Source organism: Diceros bicornis, chromosome 18 (assembly GCF_020826845.1).
Source record: "Diceros bicornis minor isolate mBicDic1 chromosome 18, mDicBic1.mat.cur, whole genome shotgun sequence".
In the NCBI taxonomy this organism is placed as follows: Eukaryota; Metazoa; Chordata; class Mammalia; order Perissodactyla; family Rhinocerotidae; genus Diceros; species Diceros bicornis.
In genome coordinates this window covers 46,585,170-46,605,358 of record NC_080757.1, presented here as the reverse complement: position 1 = coordinate 46,605,358, position 20,189 = coordinate 46,585,170, and the positions used below count along the sequence as shown (strand labels likewise).

Genomic DNA, 20,189 nt, shown 5'->3' with positions numbered 1-20,189 from the left:
GCGAGCAGTTCCGGCCCAAGAGGAGAGATTATATAACTTTCCCAGCAGCCCCTCCGCACCCTGGCCGAGCTGGGGAGGAGGTCTCGCGCGGTCCCGGAGGCTGCGTCCCGCCCCCCACGCCGCACGCTGCGGGGGTGGGGGGTGGGGAGACGGACCGCACGCATTCTACGTAACGGATGGCGCAGGCTACGTGAAGAGTGGCTAGGCGTGACTGAGCTATCTGGTCCGTCTGTGTCCTAGAGGCAACGGGGTTGGTAAAACCGCGGTGGCTGCGCAGGCGGCCGCCGGGCCGAGAGGCAGGCGAGGTAGAGGTGGCAGCTGCGGGAGCGCTGGGCAGGGTTCTAGCCGCCAGCACAGGTAGGAAGCGGGCCGTGACGCGTAAGTCGGTGGGGCCGAGCCGGGCCAGGCCGAGCGGTGACTCTGAGTTGCGTGGCCTAGCCCGGTCTCGTTTCCCACTCAACCCCCTAAGTCCGGCCTGTGGTGACATGCAGCGGTCCCCGCGCCTTCTCACATCTCCCGACTTTCTTAAAAACAAACTTTGTTCACCCGAAGGCCCATTTTCTGTTGGTCTTCGGGGTTGGGGTGATTTTAACGGTTTTTGGGAAATTCCGCAAAGAGCTGTGAGCAAATGCCAATCAGAAGGGCAAAGTTAGAGGAAGCTTATAGTGTGCAGCAGGAAGAACGGAGTATAGACATTAGGCTGAATTGATTCTCAATGGTGGGGAAGAACTAGACTCGAGTGGTTTAACAGAAGCAACAACCTCTGTGGCCAGTCTTCTCTGAAGGTTTCTAACCTAAGAAGTGTTTTTATCCAACGTGTGTAAGGAGACAGGGGAATGTCTACATGATTTCCAGAATTCTCATAGTCTAGCCATTGTCAGAAAGTCCTAATCTAAAATGGCAACCAGGAATGATTCCCCCACTTATTCCTCGTTCATTTTTAAGTCCAGACCCAGTCGCTGAGAGACTGCCAGGTGAGCTAGCAGAAGATAATCAAACCAGACTTGTTAGTGCTTGTGTGTTCCCTGCCCCAGGAGTCTCAGGACTGGGTGGCCTGGCAGGGAGTTGTGCATTTGAGAAATGAGGTGACAGGTGCAGCAGAGAGACTTCTAATAGGGAAGGCCAAGGTGCAAATGGCTTGGATAATTTTAATCTAAATAATCTTGAAGGAGCCCTGTTACAGTGCTGAGTTATCTTAGAAATGCTTCTGTGGTGTGAACAGTCTAAGTGGAAATTCAATTTGAAATGATCAGACCTTTTGGCAGGCAGTTAATCAAGTTGGCTGTGCCACTGTTAACCTTTATTTGCTTCTATTTGAAAAAGTTTATAACTGAGATCTGAAAAAGCAAACACTAAAAATGAAGATTTTTAAATCTTAGAGGGTGTTCACAAGGCACAGGGGAAGGAAGTAATGGGAACTCATTTATGGAGTGCCTTCTGTGTGCCAGGGACGTATCTCCTGTAATACTCGCTACAGCCCTATAGGGCAAGTAGTGAATAAGTACCCCTTTTTCATATGTGGGGAATAGGGTATATTAAGTGATTAACCAAAGGTCATATGGCTAGCAAATGGTAGAGCTGATGTTTTAAACCAAATCTAACTCCACTCAAGTACGTGCTTTTTCATATTTCTTCCACTTTTGACTATAATAAAAGATTATTAAAGGAAGCTAGGGATGTTTGAACACCTCTTTGAGGTTGGTGTTGAGAAGAAGCTGTGTTTTCCCATAAAATGTCGCCTGGTGCTAACCTCAAAGATCAAATATTGGGGGCCAGCCCCGTGGCTTACCGGTTAAGTGCTCGCGCTCCGCTACTGCCGGCCTGGGTTCGGATCCCGGGCGCGCACCAACGCACCGCTTCTCCCGCCATGCTGAGGCCGCGTCCCACATACAGCAACTAGAAGGATGTGCAACTATGACATACAACTATCTACTGGGGCTTTGGGGGGAAAAAAAAAAGGAGGAGGGTTGACAATAGATGTTAGCTCAGAGCCGGTCTTCCTCAGCAAAAAGAGGAGGATTAGCATGGATGTTATTAGCTGATGGCTGATCTTCCTCACACACACACAAAAAAAAGATCAAATACTGGAAAGGATATACTATTGGCCTATCCTTTATAGCATTTCTCAAGTCATTTGCACCTTTCAAAATTTATGAACTTTGTCCAATTCTAAGAATATTTGAGTAATTGTGGGGTGCAAGTATTGGGCAATAACCTTTGATATTGAACTGATTCCTTTAAGAATTTACGGTGTCGTAAATATGAGATAGAGAATATTCACTCTCCCAGAGCACCTTGAAAGAGCAGTACATACTCCTTTTTGCCACCCACTCACCTCCATGAGTACTCAACTCCCTGCATTCTGTCTTCTATCTTCACCACTTCCTTGCAGTTGCCAATAATGATTTCCTTGTTAACATTTGGAAATTTTTGGTCCATAGCTCACTTGAACTTTCTGCGGTAATTGAAACTGAGCTCTGTTTCCTTCTTAGAAATATGCTTTTCCTTTGACTTTTATGATACCACTTTGGCCAGAGTCTCTTCTTTTTCTCTAACCATTCCTTCTTAGTTTCCCATTCCAGTTCTTTCTATTATGCCCAACTCTTAGGTGTTGTGATTTGTTTCAAGACTTTTTGGTGCTTTTTTTTTTTTTTAAACCTATCTCTTAATACTCTCTGGGGATCTCATCCATTCCCATGCCTTCTCTATTTCCAGCTGAGGCTTGTATCCTGAACTCCAAACTTAACATTTCTAACTACTTCCTTTTCTTCCTCTGTAAAAATAGGTTATAATACCTTTTGGGGATATTGTGAAAATTAAGAGATATGTTAATCGTCTAACATACTGCTTGAAAACACTCCAAATTGTTGGAGTGTTTGTTTTCACTCCACAATTTTTCAACAGGTACTAAATTTAATTTATTTCCTTTCCTCCCCAATTTTTTCCTCCTTTGTTGTTCTTTATCTCAAAGATGACTTTGTCCAGCTGTTTATCAAGCCAAAACTTGGAATCACCCCAGATCTTCCTTTCTTACATTCCCTATGTCCAATGACTTTATGCTAACAAGTGTAATTCTTAAATATCTGTCAAAGCTGTTTTCCTGTTCATTCCCAGTACCACTGCCAGTTCAATCCTGTTTTATCTCTTGGCTAACTATCTCAGCCACTTCCTATTTTCCGTGCCTCAGATGCCTTTCTCCAATTATTCACTCTGTATGAGCTGTCAGGTTTAATTTTATTTATTTATTTATTTATTTATTTTTCCCCCCAAAGCCCCAGTAGATAGTTGTATGTCATAGCTGCACATCCTTCTAGTTGCTGTATGTGGGACGCGGCCTCAGCATGGCCGGAGAAGCGGTGCATCAGTGCGCGCCCAGGATCCGAACCCGGCCGCCAGCAGCGGAGTGCACGCACTTAACCGCTAAGCCACGGAGCCGGCCCGAGCTGTCAGGTTTAAATTGCAAATCTGATAGTGTCACTCTCCTACTTAAATTGTTTAGTTGATTCTAATTATCCGAACTTCTTAGTGTAGTATTTAAGTAAGGATCTTCATGATCTGCCCCCTGCTGGCTTTTCTAGCCTCATTTCCCTCACTTGGTCTACAAACCCAGTGCTCCATCATACCAAACTCCTAAAATATGCTGTTTTAGGCCTCTATGCTATAACTATTCCTCAGTCTCCAGTGCCTTTCTTGAGTATAGGAACAATGCTTTTATTTTATTTTTTAAAGAACTTTTTCTTTTTATTACAAAATCACATCAAAGGAAGATTAGAAAAATATAAATAAAAATGCCCATAATCCTACCATACAAAATAATTACTACTTATATGTAGATATATGTCCTTCTAAACCTTTTGTTTTTGTGTATTTGCTTCTAAAACAACATGGGTTCTAATAACTTCATTTTTAACAAATTTTTTTTTTAAGATTTTAATTAATTTATTCATTTATGTTCCCCCCAAAGCCCCAGTAGATAGTTGACCGCTAAGCCACGGGGCCGGCCCTATTTTTAACAATTTTTAATGGACAAAAAGTAAATTTGTTTTTGATATGTACCCCATAGTTTAACCAAACAGTTTCAGATTATTTTACTATCATAAGTAATACTGTAACACATATCCTTGAAGCTAAATTCTTGTGTAAATTTATGATTATTCGGAAATTGTGTTTTACTTCTTTTGGTGTAGTACCTGACGTGGTGATGTGCTCAGTGAAGGTGCATTTGATTAGATATGGCAAGATCACTTTATGAAAAGCAGTGAAAGCCAGAGAAGTTTTTATATTATTCTGCAGGAATTGGTCAATCTTTGATGGTTATTGAATCCTAATGTAACAAAAGTACATTAGGAAGATGATGGTGGTTTTTAGGGAGGAGAAGTAGGGAGAGAGTTGAGACAGGGGAGACCATTTAAGATAATACTGTGGTTCTTCAGCAGGTGGCGATAACTTGGATTATCGAGATGGCTTTGGGAATCAAAGAAGGAAACACTAGGATTTGATGGCTAATTAGATTTCAAAGGGAAAAGAAAATGAGAAGTTAGATATCTTGCTCTTTTCAACAAGTAAGACTAGAAAATAGGATTGATACTAATAGAGAAATTCAGGTACCTGTTGATTGTGAGATGATCAGAGGGCAGAGTTCAGCAGACTACAGCCTGAGAAGTGGACTGTTTTTATACAACCTGTGAACTAAGAATGGTTTTTACATTTTTAAAGAGTTGTTTTTAAAATGAAGAATATGCAACAGAGACCAGTATGTGGCCCACAAAGCCTGAAATATTTACTATGTGACCCTGTACAGAAAAAGTTTGTAGGGCATCAAAATGGGCATGTCTGTTAGACAATTGATGATACAGGACTGGTGTTTAGATGAAAGGGAGGACTAGAAATACAGCCTAAATAGATTTGATGGTTGAAATCGAACTACTCTTCAAACTCTTGCTCAAATGTTCTCCCTTTTTTTGTAAAGCCTTACGTGTTTGGTAAGAAGATTTCATTGTCCTCCATGTTTTCGTATCGTTTGGCACATTTTTGTCACAGATCAGATTTCACTATATTTGTTGGTTGAAAAACTTGTTTAGGTGGTGGAATACCTAGTGCTCTTTTCAGAAAGCTATGAAATGCTGATGTATTTAATTCCATCGTACACACTAGGAACAATTTTGTTAGCAAAAAATTACTACTTTAAGTAAGTAATAAAAAATCACAGCCACCAGCTTACATTTGAGAAGCAGCCTGAGAAGTAGTTCATAGCAGAGATTCTGGAGGCAAAATGAGGATCAAATCACAGCTCTGTGTCCCTTGGTAGTTGTATTACTTATTAGCATCTCTGTGCTTCATTTTCCTTATCTGTGAAATGGGGATGTTAATAATGCTACTTTCCTCAAAGGGTTGTTATGAGGGTTAAATTAGTTGCTTTTTGTAAAGCCTTTAGGACAGGGCCTAGCACTTCGTGTCTTAAATGTTTGATTTTATGATGATGATGATGTTCACATATTCACACATAAAGTTGATCTAAGGATGAATGGCTTTTCTATACATGTATTATTTTTGTTACCACTAACAGATAAATAGTTGCATCTCATTCTTATTTTATTATACCTCTTCCCAGTTCCTATGTAAAGCTTTTTATAGACTCTCAAGAAATTCTTACTGAATACACAGTGTAAATGGAAACCAACCTAAAGAAATTAAATGACTTGTCCAAGGTTTTACAGATAACTAGAGACAGAGTCCAGACTAGAACCCAGCCTCTTGACCCTCACCTCACTGTTCTTTATATATTGCTATCTGAAATGAATAGTGTTAAATAAGAGAAAAGCAGGAGAGAGTCGTAGATATATTTTTTAACTATTTACAAATTTTGATCGGTATATGTAGAATGGCAGTCCATTTAGGTTTTTTTAAACTCATTTTTAAGGTGCGATGAAAGCCTTCCACGCTTTCTGTGTTGTCCTTCTGGTGTTTGGGAGTGTCTCTGAAGCCAAGTTTGATGATTTTGAGGATGAGGAAGACATAGTAGAGTATGATGATAATGACTTTGCTGAATTTGAGGATGTCACAGAAGATTCTGTTACTGAATCTCCTCAACGGGTGATAACCACTGAAGATGATGAAGACGAGACCACTGTGGAGTTAGAAGGGCAGGATGAAAACCAAGAAGGAGATTTTGAAGATGCAGATACCCAGGTGAGGTTTTTTTTTATTGATTTCTTGGGAAATTGGAAGGATGGGAAAAGTTCTTAACTAGCACTTTTCCCAGATATTAAAGGTAAGACTCAGGTCTAAGTAGAACCTTTACTTTACTCTCTGGTATCTTCATTTTTATTCAGTAGGTGGAGCTCTTCTAAATGTTTTGCGGTATGTTGCCACCTTTTACATTGATCTAAGAATAAATTGTATTTTTCTCCTCTATGGAGAGCCTGTCTGGGGGAAGGGATGGAGAATAGATACTGTGTGTAAGTGGGAATTATATCTTTTTTTTTTTTTTTTTTTTTTTTTGGTGAGGAAGATCAGCCCTGAGCTAACATCCATGCTAATCCTCCTCTTTTTGCTGAGGAAGACCGGCTCTGAGCTAACATCTATTGCCAATCCTCCTCCTTTTTTTTTCCCCCCAAAGCCCCAGTAGATAGTTGTATGTCATAGTTGCACATCCTTCTAGTTGCTGTATGTGGGACGCGGCCTCAGCATGGCCAGAGAAGCGGTGCGACGGTGCGTGCCCAGGATCCGAACCCGGGCCACCAGTAGCGGAGCACACGCACTTAACCGCTAAGCCACGGGGCTGCCCTGGAATTGCATCATTTAGAACTCAGGGTTCAAAAGCATGGAGAGTCATCATTAAAAAACGTGTAGCATCTCTGTGTTCTGTGTTCAACTGCTTACCTGTTCTGTTTTCCTCTCCAAGTGTTGCTTGCAAAAATGAGATACAATTGCTGGTAACATTTGGAGGGGAAAACAGATTGTGCCTCATTTTTGTAGGAGGGAGATACCGAGAGTGAGCCATATGATGATGAAGAATTTGAAGGTTATGAAGACAAACCAGATACTTCTTCTAGCAAAAATAAAGACCCAATAACAATTGTTGATGTAGGTATTCAGGATTCTGAATTCCAAACTAACAAACAAAATATCTTGCTTTCATTAATCCCAGAAATATAATTGGTGACATATAGCTAGTGTCGATGTAATAGTGGGAGCTTTGAAAGAGTTTGACATCAATTCTATTAAAATGCCACACACCTAGAGAAGTAACCCCTATTTTTTATTCTGGGCCTCCTAGTTTTATTTGTCAAGAAATGATGAAGAGGATAGACATTAAATTTGTTTTGGGGTGGGGTGCAGAATCAAGTTGAATATGAAAGGCTTTCCAGCTTTTCATCCCATTTGATTATCCTCACGTTTCCTTAAAGAATCTTTCACAAAGCTAACCTAGAAACCCAAAATGGGCATATTTTTCAGAAGTATAACCATATTCAGTGACAGTAATCTAGAATACCTCTGTTCATGGGTTTTCTCATTCTTCTTCATCCCATGAGTTAGACTCCGTCCTTCAGCCTCAGCTAACATTAAATGGAATGATTATTCTTCTCTAGGTTCCTGCACACCTCCAGAACAGTTGGGAGAGTTACTATCTAGAAATTTTGATGGTGACTGGTCTGCTTGCCTACATCATGAATTATATTATTGGAAAGAATAAAAACAGTCGCCTTGCTCAGGCCTGGTTTAACACTCATAGAGAGCTTTTGGAGAGCAACTTTACTTTAGTAGGTAAGTTAGGCTAATACAAGTCCAGCTGTCTGCTTGAAAACCATCTGGTAAGAACTGTTTATGCCCCTCAGTGTAAGCATCTGACTGCTTTCATGGACTCTTGGAGAGGATGCTTTATTTTCTCTCAAGGATCCCATTTTTGTTAGGTTTTATATACTGAATAAATTGCATTTATGAAATAATTTCCTTATCTTTCATTAATCAATAGTTGCTAAACATCTGATTAGAGTGATATAATCATGTTATCAAAACAAGTTGATAAAAGCCTGGCGGAAAGCAAGGAATTTTGACATTTTAGGTAGCTTGATAAATGCTTTCAATTCACCCTTTAGAGATTAGAAATCTCTCAAAATTCCCTCAGGTTCTGGGCGCTTTAGTTTTGATCCACTGAAGAGGTATACATTGAAGTACCTTAGAGGAACCCCTGTAGTTGTGTAGTGTAGGGAGTAAGGTGGACTTACTACCTTCACCTCTGTTTGGCTTGTAACACTTTGTTTCCCTTTAATAGTAAGCAAGTGTCCATCTACTCTGCTCTTTAGCAGACTATTTATATGTGTGCTAGGTGCTTTGCATACATTGTTTCTTATTTAATCTTTGTAACAACACTGTCAGTTGGATATAGTTTCTATTTTCCTAAGGAGGGAACTGACTTCCAGAATGTTAAAGCTTGCCTAAGCTATTAAGTTGCAACCATGATATTAGAACCTAGACTATTGTTTCCAAAGTCCATGCTCTTTCTGCTGCACCATGGTATTTCAGAGTACTTTTTGACCCAGAAATTAGGGAAAAAAATAAGTAGACTTTAATGCCTTCCACTCCCCCTCGTGTTTTCATTTGGTGTATCAATCTGCTTTACCTTCTGAGGTTGAATAATTTCTTTTATACACTTAATGATTAAATGAAGAGAGGAAATGATTGGAATTTGAGCTTTTTCTAAATATAAAATACAACTCTTAATACCACTGTTATCGTTTTGCTGCTGGAAAAGCAAACTTAGTTAAAGTTAACTCAGAGGAGACACAGCGAGGGAGTGTTGAATTGATTGTATTGATATATTTTATTCACTGCATAGGTTTTTTAACTTTTGGCAGAGACATTTAAACTGACTTTCCTCCATTTTGTATCTACTCTTGAGAAATTTATACTCCAGGCTGATTGTCATTAACTAACAAGGACATAAAAGTAATGCTAGAGTCATAATTTTTTTATGGAGACAATAAAGAGTTTTAAAAGTAAAAGTAACAATTCCTATCTATTGTAATCTATGTCCAAAGGAGAGTTCTCTATGATAGCGAAGTGTTGCTACCCTAAAGCTATGATCATTTTGGGATCAAGGTGAAGGAGGGTGTGGTGATTAGGCCCCAACATTTTCAGTGAATCACATTAAGTGGTTTTACCCCTAGGGGATGATGGAACTAACAAAGAAGCCACAAGTACAGGAAAGCTAAACCAGGAGAATGAGCATATCTACAACCTGTGGTGTTCTGGTCGAGTGTGTTGTGAGGGAATGCTTATCCAGCTGAGGGTAAGTATAATGGTATAATGTATATCTTCCTTTCATTTTTTCCAGCCTGATTCCAAATCCTCTAAGTTTAGTGTCTCATCCTTTCATGTTTGACTTGAAATGAAGTCTAAAAATCATCTTTCTGCTGACTGGCAAATGTGGAGTGTATTTGATGAAGCATTTGATTCCTCTCCAAGGTCTGTTCTTTATCATAAGTAGAAGTTGCAACTGTTCTCTTGTTTTTCCAGTTCCTTAAGAGACAAGACTTACTGAATGTCCTAGCCCGGATGATGAGGCCAGTGTGTGATCAAGTGGTACGTATTCTTCCTGCTGGTTTTCTCTATACACATTGAATTTTTAACTTCTTAGAGCTTATTCCATTTCTTGCCTGGATTCTGTTTGGTGTTTCTGGCAACTCGCGTTCCTTGCCAAAAAATGGGCCCTTTTTTATTTGGATAGATCTTCCACACAGTGTGCAACTGTGGAGGGATGGGGTGGGGGGGAGATGTGCTTTTTGTAGGAAAGCAGATAATACTCTATCACCAGGTGGATTGGCTGAATCAGCCTGGACGATGGGTGGAAAAACAGTTGTCACAGACAGTTTGCCCTCATGTGTAACTCTGTTCCTTGTATGTGCTTTTGTTTATTTTAATTTTTCTGATATGACCACTGAATTTAATCTACTAAATTTTAGAGCTCGTCACTTATGAATCCTGTCATCCTTTCTCCTACCAAATACCATCTTATTAGGTAGAAAGGAGGAAATTTTGCTATGTCTTCAGCCATCCTTTTGTAAAAATTAATCTTTAGAGTGTTGTTTTAATTATTTTCAATTCTTTCCTGAGGTAGACTTAATCTTCTCTTTTCCTCTGAGCCAGCCATCCTTTTATCTCTTTTTTTCCCCCCCTGCAAAGACAGCCTCAACAAACACATGATTCTTTATATTTCTTAGCCCTTTTTTCTGGGTGCTGTCTAAGGCGTTGCTTTGTGTACTTTCTCCTCAATGATGGAAGAATAGAAAACCTTTTCTTATACAGCTGCTGTGTTGCCAAGCCTTTGCTATATTTCCCTACGTTAACATTTCCCTTCTTCCACATACTGATAATTTTTGATGCAAGCATTTTAAGATACAGCTAATATGATACAGTTACAATAAGTTAATAAGATACAGTTAATATGATAAACAGGGCCATGATAAACATACTAGACTTTCACACTCTTTTCTTCAAGTAGGTCCCACTCGCTTTTGAGGACTCACTTGATTAGGTCAGTCCATCCAGACTAATGTCCATTTTGATGAACTCGAAGTCAACTGATCATGGACCTTCTGCCATATTATACAACATAATCATGGGAGTGATATCCCATCATATTCACAAGTCCCACTTACATTCGAGGGGAGGATGTATACACCAGGGGGCAGGAATCTTGGGGGCCATCGTAGAAATCTGCTTATCACAGAAGCTAGCAGGTGAGTTTTTTTTTTTTTTTTTTTTAAAGCAAATAAAAGTGACCATGAATGATGAAGACATGGACACCTATGTGTTTGCTGTTGGCACTCGGAAAGCCTTGGTGCGACTGCAGAAAGAGATGCAGGATCTGGTATGTCAGGTTGTTCCAACTCAAATAAATGCAGAAACTATGCCTCTTTATTACATATACATTCAACTTTAGAACATAGGATAATTAATTATATCACTTGAATGTTGTTAAGCACCACTTTGCAGTAGGTCAGTACATATTCTCTTGAGGAAAAAGAAGTGTTCGTGCATAACAATGTCATGTTTTCTCTCAATTACTTCTTCCTCCAGAGTGAGTTTTGTAGTGACAAACCTAAGTCTGGAGCAAAGTACGGACTTCCAGACTCCTTGGCCATCCTGTCAGAGATGGGAGAAGTCACAGAGGGAATGATGGATACAAAGGTAAATGCAATGGAAGACGTACATTTGCAGATCTTGGCATATACAGGGCACTCTCTAAAGTCACACTGTACAAGTTCTTCATTTTATGACAATGCAATAGTTACATATTCCTTTCCCACACAAACATTAAAATACCTCTTTAAGTAATAGATTAACTTGTCAAAAAGACAATTTGATTAGTCAAGAAGTTCTCTCTAAATCAGGAGAAAATTGTTCCTGGGATTGCTAATGGCTTCCAGGTTTTTTGGAAAAGCACTACAATTTTAATTCTTATCACCATGTCATTTAGTCCTTTTTTTTTTGTTGTTTAGCATCAGTTAGTATAGAAGAGGGATATTTGGGAGAGCCATTTTTTTCTATTGGTTGTATAATGGTAATAGCACATCTTAGTATCATAAAAATATAGGATAGCTCAAAGACAGTTCTAAATGTAAGTTCAAAGTGGTGTGTTTATGAAGAATCCCCTGAAATTATTATAGATTTTATCTTCATGCTTTCATTCTTGTTTAGAACATTATTTTGAGACATATTTTCAGCTGTTCAATAAGAAGAAATGTAATCATTGGTGTAACCGAAGAAAGGTACTAGTTTCATTGTAGAGAGATTCCTTATCTCAGTTAAATTTAATTTTTTAAAGCTTTAACCTTAATGATATTGTGCAGAAGTAAGGAGGATTGAAGAATCTGCTGAATATCTTATGTAAAAAGGGAAATGCATCAAACCCTACTTTAAAAAAATTTTCTTTTCTTTATTTCAGATGGTTCACTTTCTTACACACTATGCTGACAAGATTGAATCCATTCATTTCTCAGACCAGTTCTCTGGTCCAAAAATTATGCAAGAGTACGTATGAGATAAAAATACTGAAATTAATTTTTCTCACTAGCTTTCTGTGTTGAAATACTTGCAAGGTGCTTCTGCAATTTCCCTTACCAAATAAGTGAGGGAAGTTGGTGACAGGCATCTAAGTTTTCCTTTGCATCACATCACTGCACACATCGTGAAGGTAATTGAAAACCAGTGGGAGACAAATAAACCTCCCCAGTTTGCATGTGTCGCCACATATATGTACCACGCACTTGGTGAGGTGAATGAGAATCTTATGGAATGGCTAATGCTAAGAAAATGCAGTTGCTAATCTCTTTGTCCTTTGTAGTCTAGGTTCTTTTTTTTTCTTTTTCTTTTTTAATTTATGGTATGAATCTGATGTTTGACTTGTGTTTTTGATTGATTGCACATCTGTGTGTGTTGTAATTCGTGGCCTTTTCTGGCTTCCTTCTTTGAGTTATTGGGTGATTATGTTCTTTCCTAGTATATTATTAGACGCCCTCAATGCCCATAGAATTTCTGACTTTATAGTAATATTGTTTGAATGTACACATTCAGGGCTTAAATTTGTTGTTTGAATTCACGTACTCTCTCAGGAGAGCTTACTATTTAAGTTTACCCTTGGAGTAGAATTGGTTCTGACTTAAATTTTGGGTTAAGGGCTACTCTCTCATAGGCTGTGGAATTGAGTATAGTTAAAAGCCAATCTAGATTTTAGTTGTGTGTCAAAATTACTCAGGTCCTTATGCCCTTAGATAGTGTTACGTCATCCTTGCCTTACTCAACTCAATAACAATACTGGGGCAAAGTGTCACGTTATAGCATTCATGGAGCCTTTTATGTCAGGGGCAGGGAGGAGAGTGGAGTTGATAGTCAAAGATTTCAAAAGAATCTTTGGTGAGTCAGAACTAAATTATACATGCTATAGTAGATTATTTCCAAGTTTATTCTGAGCCCAACTCAAAAATAAGATGCTCCATTATAGGAAGGTAGAACAGGAGTTGTAAATAAAACATAAAAATCCATCAAAATAAGCAGAAATGTTATTTAAAATATGGGCCTCATACTTAAATATAGGCTCATTTCTGGTTCCCCAGTCGAGAAGGAATATATCCTGCCTGGAGGGGACATGACTGGAGGTGTTCAAGTATAGAATAAAGATCACTTGGGAATGCATCCATCAGATAGACGAGTAGACCAGATGACCTGTAAAGCTCCTTCGGGCTCTGAGATTGTATTTGACTTGGGGATGCCAAGCCAAATACTGTGCTGATTATTTGCAGGAATCTGTTCATCTAAGTGAATTGGGTGACTTAACGTGCGTGGAAAATATCTCTCATGTTCTTTCTAAATAGCTTTTTCTTTTATGACAGGGAAGGTCAGCCTTTAAAGCTACCTGACACTAAGAGGACACTATTGTTTACATTTAATGGTAAGTGTTCTGTGTCTTGTCTGGATTCTTTGTTTTCTTTGAGATGATCTTACGGACAGTATTGCTCCTTCCTAAAAGATAGCTATGAAAAACTACATTAAAACTAACCCTATGCCTGCTTATTGGTTTTTGAGTTTCTTCAATAAGAGATCTTTTTATGTATTTTGATTTCTCTTTTCTGCTGCATTTTAGCTGCCTAAGAAACTTGGAGAAAGGAGTCTATTGATACCAAAAAAATAAAAGAGAATTGGGTGACCTAAAAGTATTAATGCTGCCATTAACTCAATAGGAAAATGGCTTTGTTTTCCAGTGCCTGGCTCAGGTAACACTTACCCAAAGGATATGGAGGCTTTGCTACCCCTGATGAACATGGTGATTTATTCTATTGATAAAGCCAAAAAGTTCCGACTCAACAGAGAAGTAAGACCTGCAGCCTTTATTATAAGTTGGCACCTTTTATTGTTGTTTTCCCTGTATGGGGGTGGTCAGCTATCAGTGATTTCAGTGATTGTATCTTTGCTAGTTGACTTGAAAGTGCTACATGAGAGTAGTTTTATGAAAGAATACTAAATGGAATTTTGCTTCTGTTGGATTGAAAAGGATTTCTTATGAAATGCCTTGTTTCTTGGGGAAAGGGCAAACAAAAAGCAGATAAGAACCGAGCTCGAGTAGAAGAGAACTTCTTGAAGCTGACGCACGTGCAAAGACAGGAAGCTGCACAGTCTCGGCGTGAGGAGAAGAAAAGAGCAGAGAAGGAGCGAATCATGAATGAGGAAGATCCTGAGAAACAGCGCAGGCTGGAGGTAAGACAAGCTTTTCTTATCACTGAGGTAAAACTAGATTTATAAGGGTGCCTATTGGTGCCATATTGGGTGTTAAGGTAATTCTATGCAAGAATGTACACAGGCTAAAAGTTTAGCTTTTTCTCAGCCTTTGGGACATTTTGTTAGTTGATAGCACTATAAAGAAGAATAAATCCTTCCTGTTAAACCATGTTAGATTGAGTCTGTGAGCCTGGAGAATGATGTGAATTATCCTGTTCCCCCAGCACAATCCCATTTTTAAAGTTCCACTGTCATCTTTCAAGCCAAACACTTACTGAGGCAGAAAGAAATTAGAAATTTTAATAGAAGCCAGCACAATGTGCCCTATGGTCCAAATAAACTTGTTTTATAAAATTTTAAACTTATCCCTGGTGGTCTAGTGGTTAAGATTCGGCACTCTCACTGCTGAGGCCCGGGTTCATTTCCCTGTCAGGGAACCACACCACCCATCTATTGGTTGTCATACTGTGGTGGCTGCATGTTGCTGTGATGCTGAAAGCTATGCCACCGGTATTTCAGATACCAGCAGGGTCACCCATGGTGGACAGGTTTCAGCAGAGCTTCCAGGCTAAGACAGACTAGAAAGAAGGACCTGGCCACTCACTTCCAAAAAATTGGCCAGGAAAACCCTATGAAGAGCAGGAGAGCACTCTCTGATATAGCGCCAGAAAGTGAGAGCATGGCACAAAAAGACTGAGCAGGGTTCTACTCTGCTGGACACAGGATCGCTAGGAGTCAGAATCGATTCAATGGCACTAACAACAAAAATAAAATTTTAAATTTGATTATAGAACTAGAAAATTGTAATATTTTTTGTTTGTATTTTTGTTTTCTGTTTTTTATATACCTAGAATCTCTTTTTATGCTGTAGTATATGTTTCAAATATCAGCATGTTCTCATGTTTCTATGAAATAAGATGCTATAGTCCAGCTCTAAAATTTTAAACATTGTAAATGCTGGTCAAAAAAGAGAAGGAGAACAACATTCTGGGAGATGTGAATTTTAATGAGAATAATCTGGAAGATTGAAGAAAATTCTTAGACGTGGGGAGGCATGCTGCCAAGAAAAAGTGAGCCGCTGTGTGGCACTTGAGTTGACAGTAGAGTCATTAATGCTTTTGAGTGAAGTGCCTGGGATACTACGGGCCTCCTCCCATCTTATCCTTTCTCATCATTTTTTGTTCGATTTGGTTTTGGTTTGGTTTAGTTGATGGGTATTTTTCCCCTGAAAATAGAGCTCTGTGTTTATGCAATTGTCTTTATAAATAAAAATGGCTTTTTAATGAATATGCTGGGAGAATCTACATGAAATCATTAGTAGATAATGCCTTTAGTTTTTCTATTAAAAAAGTTCTCCAGTTCTTCCATTGCCAATCTTCCTCTTTTTGCCTGAGGAAGACTGGCCCTAAGCTAACATCTGTGCCAATCTTCCTCTGTTTTGTATGTGGAGCACCACCACAGCGTGGCTTTATGAGTGATGTAGGTCCACACCCGGGATCTGAACCCGTGAACCCAGGCTGCTGAAGCACAGTGCACCGAACTTAACCACTACGCCACTGGGCTGGCCCCTCTCCAGTACTTTCTGGGGTTTGAAACTATAATAAGTTTAAGAAGGGGGAGGGGGGTGTGCACAGAACATAGCTTGGTTTATACTGTAAGCTGCTTGTAAGTGTAAACCATGTATATTTTTTTTTAGAACCACCACTTTCTAGTAGCTAGGCTGCTGTACCTTATGAAGGGATCCAGTGAACTAAATGGGAAAGGAAACAAACAAACAAAAAACCTGTAGTCAGTTTCTGACTTGAATGGCTCATTAATACAAATTATCTGGACCTTCCTGCCACTACTAGTATAGCTTTGTTTTGTTTTCTTATATATTTAAGTTGAAAAATATACAGAAACATATATATAGAAGCTAAAATTAACTTTAATTCTACCTATGAAAGTAATATAATACTTCCAACAACTCCCATCACTAAAGGTAACCACCATTAACACTATATTTTTTATTTAGTTTCCCAGCTATATATATGTTTAGTGTACATAATCCTTTTCTTAATGTAGATCATCTTACAAATAGGGTTCTGCAACTTTTCATATTAAAAATATAGCAATCTTTCAAGAAAGTGTCTTTCTTTCTTTTTTTTTTTTTTTTTTTGTGAGAAAGATCAGCCCTGAGCTAACATCCATGCCAATCTTCCTCTTTTTGCTGAGGAAGACCGGCCCTGAGCTAACATCTGTTGCCAATCCTCCTCCTTTTTTTTTTCCCTTTTTCCCCCCAAAGCCCCAGTAGATAGTTGTATGTCATAGTTGCACAGCCTTCTAGTTGCTGTATGTGGGACGCTGCCTCAGCATGGCCGGAGAAGCGGTGCCTCAGTGCGTGCCCAGGATCCGAACCCGGGCCGCCAGCAGCGGAGCGCGCGCACTCAACCGCTAAGCCACGGGGCCGGCCCAGAGTATAGCTTTTGACATACATTTGTCCCTTGGTATCCATAGGGGAGTGGTGTCAGGACCCCCGCAGATATCAAAATCCACAGATACTCAAGGCCCTTGTACTATAAAATGGCGAAGTATTTGCATATAACCTACGCACATCCTCCTGTACACTTTAAATCGTCTCTATACTACTTATAATACCTAATACAATGTAAATGCTATATAAATAGTTATTATACTGTATTGTTTACAGAATAATGACTAGGAAAAAAAAGCCTGTACATGTTCATTACAGATGCAACCGTCATAGGCTTTTCAATCCGTGGTTGGTTGAATCTGTGGATGGAGAACCCGCGGATACAGAGGGCTGACTGTATATGCTATTGCTACTTGCTTGCTATTGAGCCCTCATGGGAGGCAGCAGCTCCCAAAGGAGGTGGGTTCATTCCTGCCTTTGTGAACCTAAACTCAGAATGCATTTTCCCATAAAAGCAGTGTTAACAATGGTGGTTCAGTTCTTCAAGATACTTATACAATACTTATACAGCTATGGGTGGATAAACAGTCAGGCTTACACTGCTGTGTAGGTGGATAGTTTTTTGGTATCTAGTGCTTGATAATAGTTCCCAAACCACGAATCTACAAATCACCCTTTGAAACATAAGTTGTTATACTATCAAGAATTATGTATATATTATGTGCTTCTGCTTTTCCTCTTCCCTATTTTCTCAATCCTGTACCAGTTTAGGAGTCTATTTCTCACAACATTTTTACCCCAAACCCCTAAAAAAAATTCAGTTTGTACAGCAACTAAAAGGATGTGCAGCTATGACGTACAACTATCTACTGTGGCTTTGGGGGAAAAAATAAATAAATAAAATAAAATAAAAAATTCAGTTTGAGATTGTAGCTGAAAAAAGCTTTAATAAAATATGACTACTAATAATCAAAGTGAAGTCATACTTTGACTTGGCCTCTAAGGCTTCCCTCAGTACATGTAATAATAACCAGTGACTTTTGCTACTAAAATATAGTGTTTTTTTGTTTTTTTTTATAATTTTTATTTATTTTCCCCCCAAAGCCCCAGTAGATAGTTGTATGTCATAGCTGCACATCCTTCTAGTTGCTGTATGTGGGACACGGCCTCAGCATGGCCGGAGAAGCGGTGCGTCGGTGCGCGCCCGGGATCCGAACCCCGGACCGCCAGCAGTGGAGTGCACGCACTTAACGCTAAGCCATGGGGCCGGCCCTAAAATATAGTGTGTTTGAAGCTTCTTTCTCTCCTTGTACATAACCTCCTAATTCCTTAAAAAAATATGATAAAAATTCCCAATTGAACATTACGAATTGAAGTATTGTGCTCAGGTGTAAAATCTATGCTAATAAGAAGAGATTTACAATTAATAACCTGATCAAACATGATCTTAAGGTTTTCTGAACTGAAGCTCAAATCTTTGGCAGGTACATATAAATATTATGATGCAAGTTGGGCTAGTGTTTCCTGGGTATAGGAAAAATCAGACCAGAATAACAAAGCCTGCTTAAATATAGTGTTTAGTTTCTTTCTAATGAGATTTTGGTTACCTTTGCTTCATTTCAAGTTAATTTTCATGAACAAACATAAATATTAGAGATTTTTGTAACTATTTTCTGGAATGTTATATATGGAGCAAGCCTAGGTTTTTGAATAAAATATAGGCAGTATTCTAGTTTTGATTTTTTTTTTTAACATGTGCTTACAGTTTAGTTTGGATTCCCCCTTTCTCTCTAGGAAGCTGCCTTGAGGCGTGAGCAAAAGAAACTGGAGAAGAAGCAAATGAAAATGAAGCAAATCAAAGTGAAAGCTATGTAAAGTCATCCCAGAGATCTGAGTCCTGATGCCACCTGTAAGCTCTGAATTCACAGGAAACAAAAAATACCAGTCCCTTTCTCATCTTAAAGTTCAAACACTCCCAGCGACTGAGAAATTATTTCATCATCTGTTCTGTTTTTGGTTTGGAGTTTTACAGAGGTTATAGATACATTGGAAGGACTCTGTTTCAGTAATTTTCTTCCAGATAATCAATTACTTTGATTATTTTATAAAAGGAATGATATATGAAATCTGTGTAATTTTAAAATATTTTTTAAATTATAACATGATTCATCAGTACTTTTAGTGCTTTGATGTTTGAAGAAATATCATGAAATTTATAGATATATAGATTATTGCTTTTTGTTTAAACTAGGCAGTTGAAATGGCTATGAAGACTGACTCGAAACCAAGATTCCACAAATAACTATTGGAATTGCACAATAAAATTGCTTGGTGTTTTCTTCTGTGTCTACATTAAACTTGTAAAAAAGTAAAATTTAGAACACTATGTGGTATTGAAATTTCAGAGACTCAAAATATAATATAGTTCAGTATATGTTTTGTAGGTAGGAGGTGCTGATGACAGTATTATAGGATATCTGGAGGCTTTAGAATACTTACATGTACATGGGAAATTCTAGGGATAGGTAGTAGAGGAGCACAGTTTTCTCCCTACCTGATACCACGAGCTAATAACAATGTGAATGCTGTATTTTAAGTGGTTGTATGTTTTTCTTGAGTAAAAAATGCATGAAAAATTAACTGCTTCACCTAGATCAGATCAGTGGTCTATGTGAAGTCACAAATGTTTTCCTTCTTGGTTGCTGCAACCTCTTGATGTTCATGGACAAGCTCTATCCTCTGTTTTATGGCTGTATCCCTTTGCTTCTCTTTCTGCTTTTATCTCTTCCACAGTTGAGGCTAGGTGTATTCTTTCAAAGAAATAGCCATGAATATGCATAAATATACTTTTAAAAATGAGCTTTCCTAAACTATTGAGAGTTCTTTCTGTCTCTTGAGGAAGGAACTCTTGGGGGAGAGGCCCATCTATCTGCACGAGCATTTAGCTTGTTCAGATCTCTGCATTTTATAAATGCTTCCTACTAAGAAAGCATTTTTTAAATCACTGCTTGTACCAGGTAATTTTTGCTGGGGATGGGAAAGGGTTGGGTTTTTTGGTGGGAGAGGGGTGGGAGGGTATTTTTTTTGTTGATGCTTTATGTGCAGGTGTGTTCTGAGGCAATAACAAGTTGCTGTGACAACAGCATGTGCTGCTGCCTTTGTAACTGCATGGAAACTTTTCACATAGGTTTTTCTCTAGGTTAATGCAGAAATGTGTAAACTGGGAGATGCAAATGTAATATTTTTTTAACCATTAATTTTAACCAAAAATTAAGTTATTAAAATAACAAAATTTAATTAATGCTATATAATTCTAGAATTAGCCTTGTTTTACAAACCTTTAAAATACATTTTAGAAATCAAAGTTGATATGCTTAGCTATCTTTTGATTAATAAAAGCTTTCTTCAAGTCCCACATATTTGGACCATGGCAGCTAATTTTGTAATTTAAGCATTCATATGAACATATATTAAACTTATTGCCAAGAATCTCAGAGTG

At 38.6% G+C, this 20,189-nt stretch overlaps 1 protein-coding gene across 2 annotated transcripts; it reads left to right on the top strand.

Annotated features, from left to right (window-relative positions):
- Window positions 1-139: 139 nt before the first annotated feature.
- CCDC47 (coiled-coil domain containing 47) lies at window positions 140-19,028 on the top strand. Of its 2 annotated transcripts, none has more exons than XM_058561352.1 (13): window positions 140-357; window positions 5,921-6,189; window positions 6,979-7,086; window positions 7,593-7,767; window positions 9,171-9,292; window positions 9,520-9,585; window positions 10,772-10,873; window positions 11,083-11,193; window positions 11,951-12,036; window positions 13,395-13,453; window positions 13,764-13,873; window positions 14,089-14,256; window positions 18,485-19,028. In XM_058561352.1, the coding sequence occupies exons 2-13, from the start codon at window positions 5,926-5,928 to the stop codon at window positions 18,563-18,565; spliced, it is 1,452 nt and encodes a 483-aa protein (XP_058417335.1). In that variant the 5' UTR covers window positions 140-357; window positions 5,921-5,925; the 3' UTR covers window positions 18,566-19,028. The 2 variants fall into 2 exon arrangements, with proteins under 2 accessions (XP_058417335.1, XP_058417333.1); XM_058561350.1 differs by lacking the exon at window positions 140-357 and adding an exon at window positions 565-974.
- Window positions 19,029-20,189: the final 1,161 nt, after the last annotated feature.

Bases quoted from the DNA above. Each gene is read 5' to 3' on its own strand.
- CCDC47 (XM_058561350.1), top strand. From the start codon at position 911: ATGATTCCCCCACTTATTCCTCGTTCATTTTTAAGTCCAGACCCAGTC. The intron at 7,768-9,170 runs GTAAGTTAGGCT...TTTTACCCCTAG, and splicing joins GAGCAACTTTACTTTAGTAG to GGGATGATGGAACTAACAAA. The intron at 14,257-18,484 runs GTAAGACAAGCT...CTTTCTCTCTAG, and splicing joins AGAAACAGCGCAGGCTGGAG to GAAGCTGCCTTGAGGCGTGA.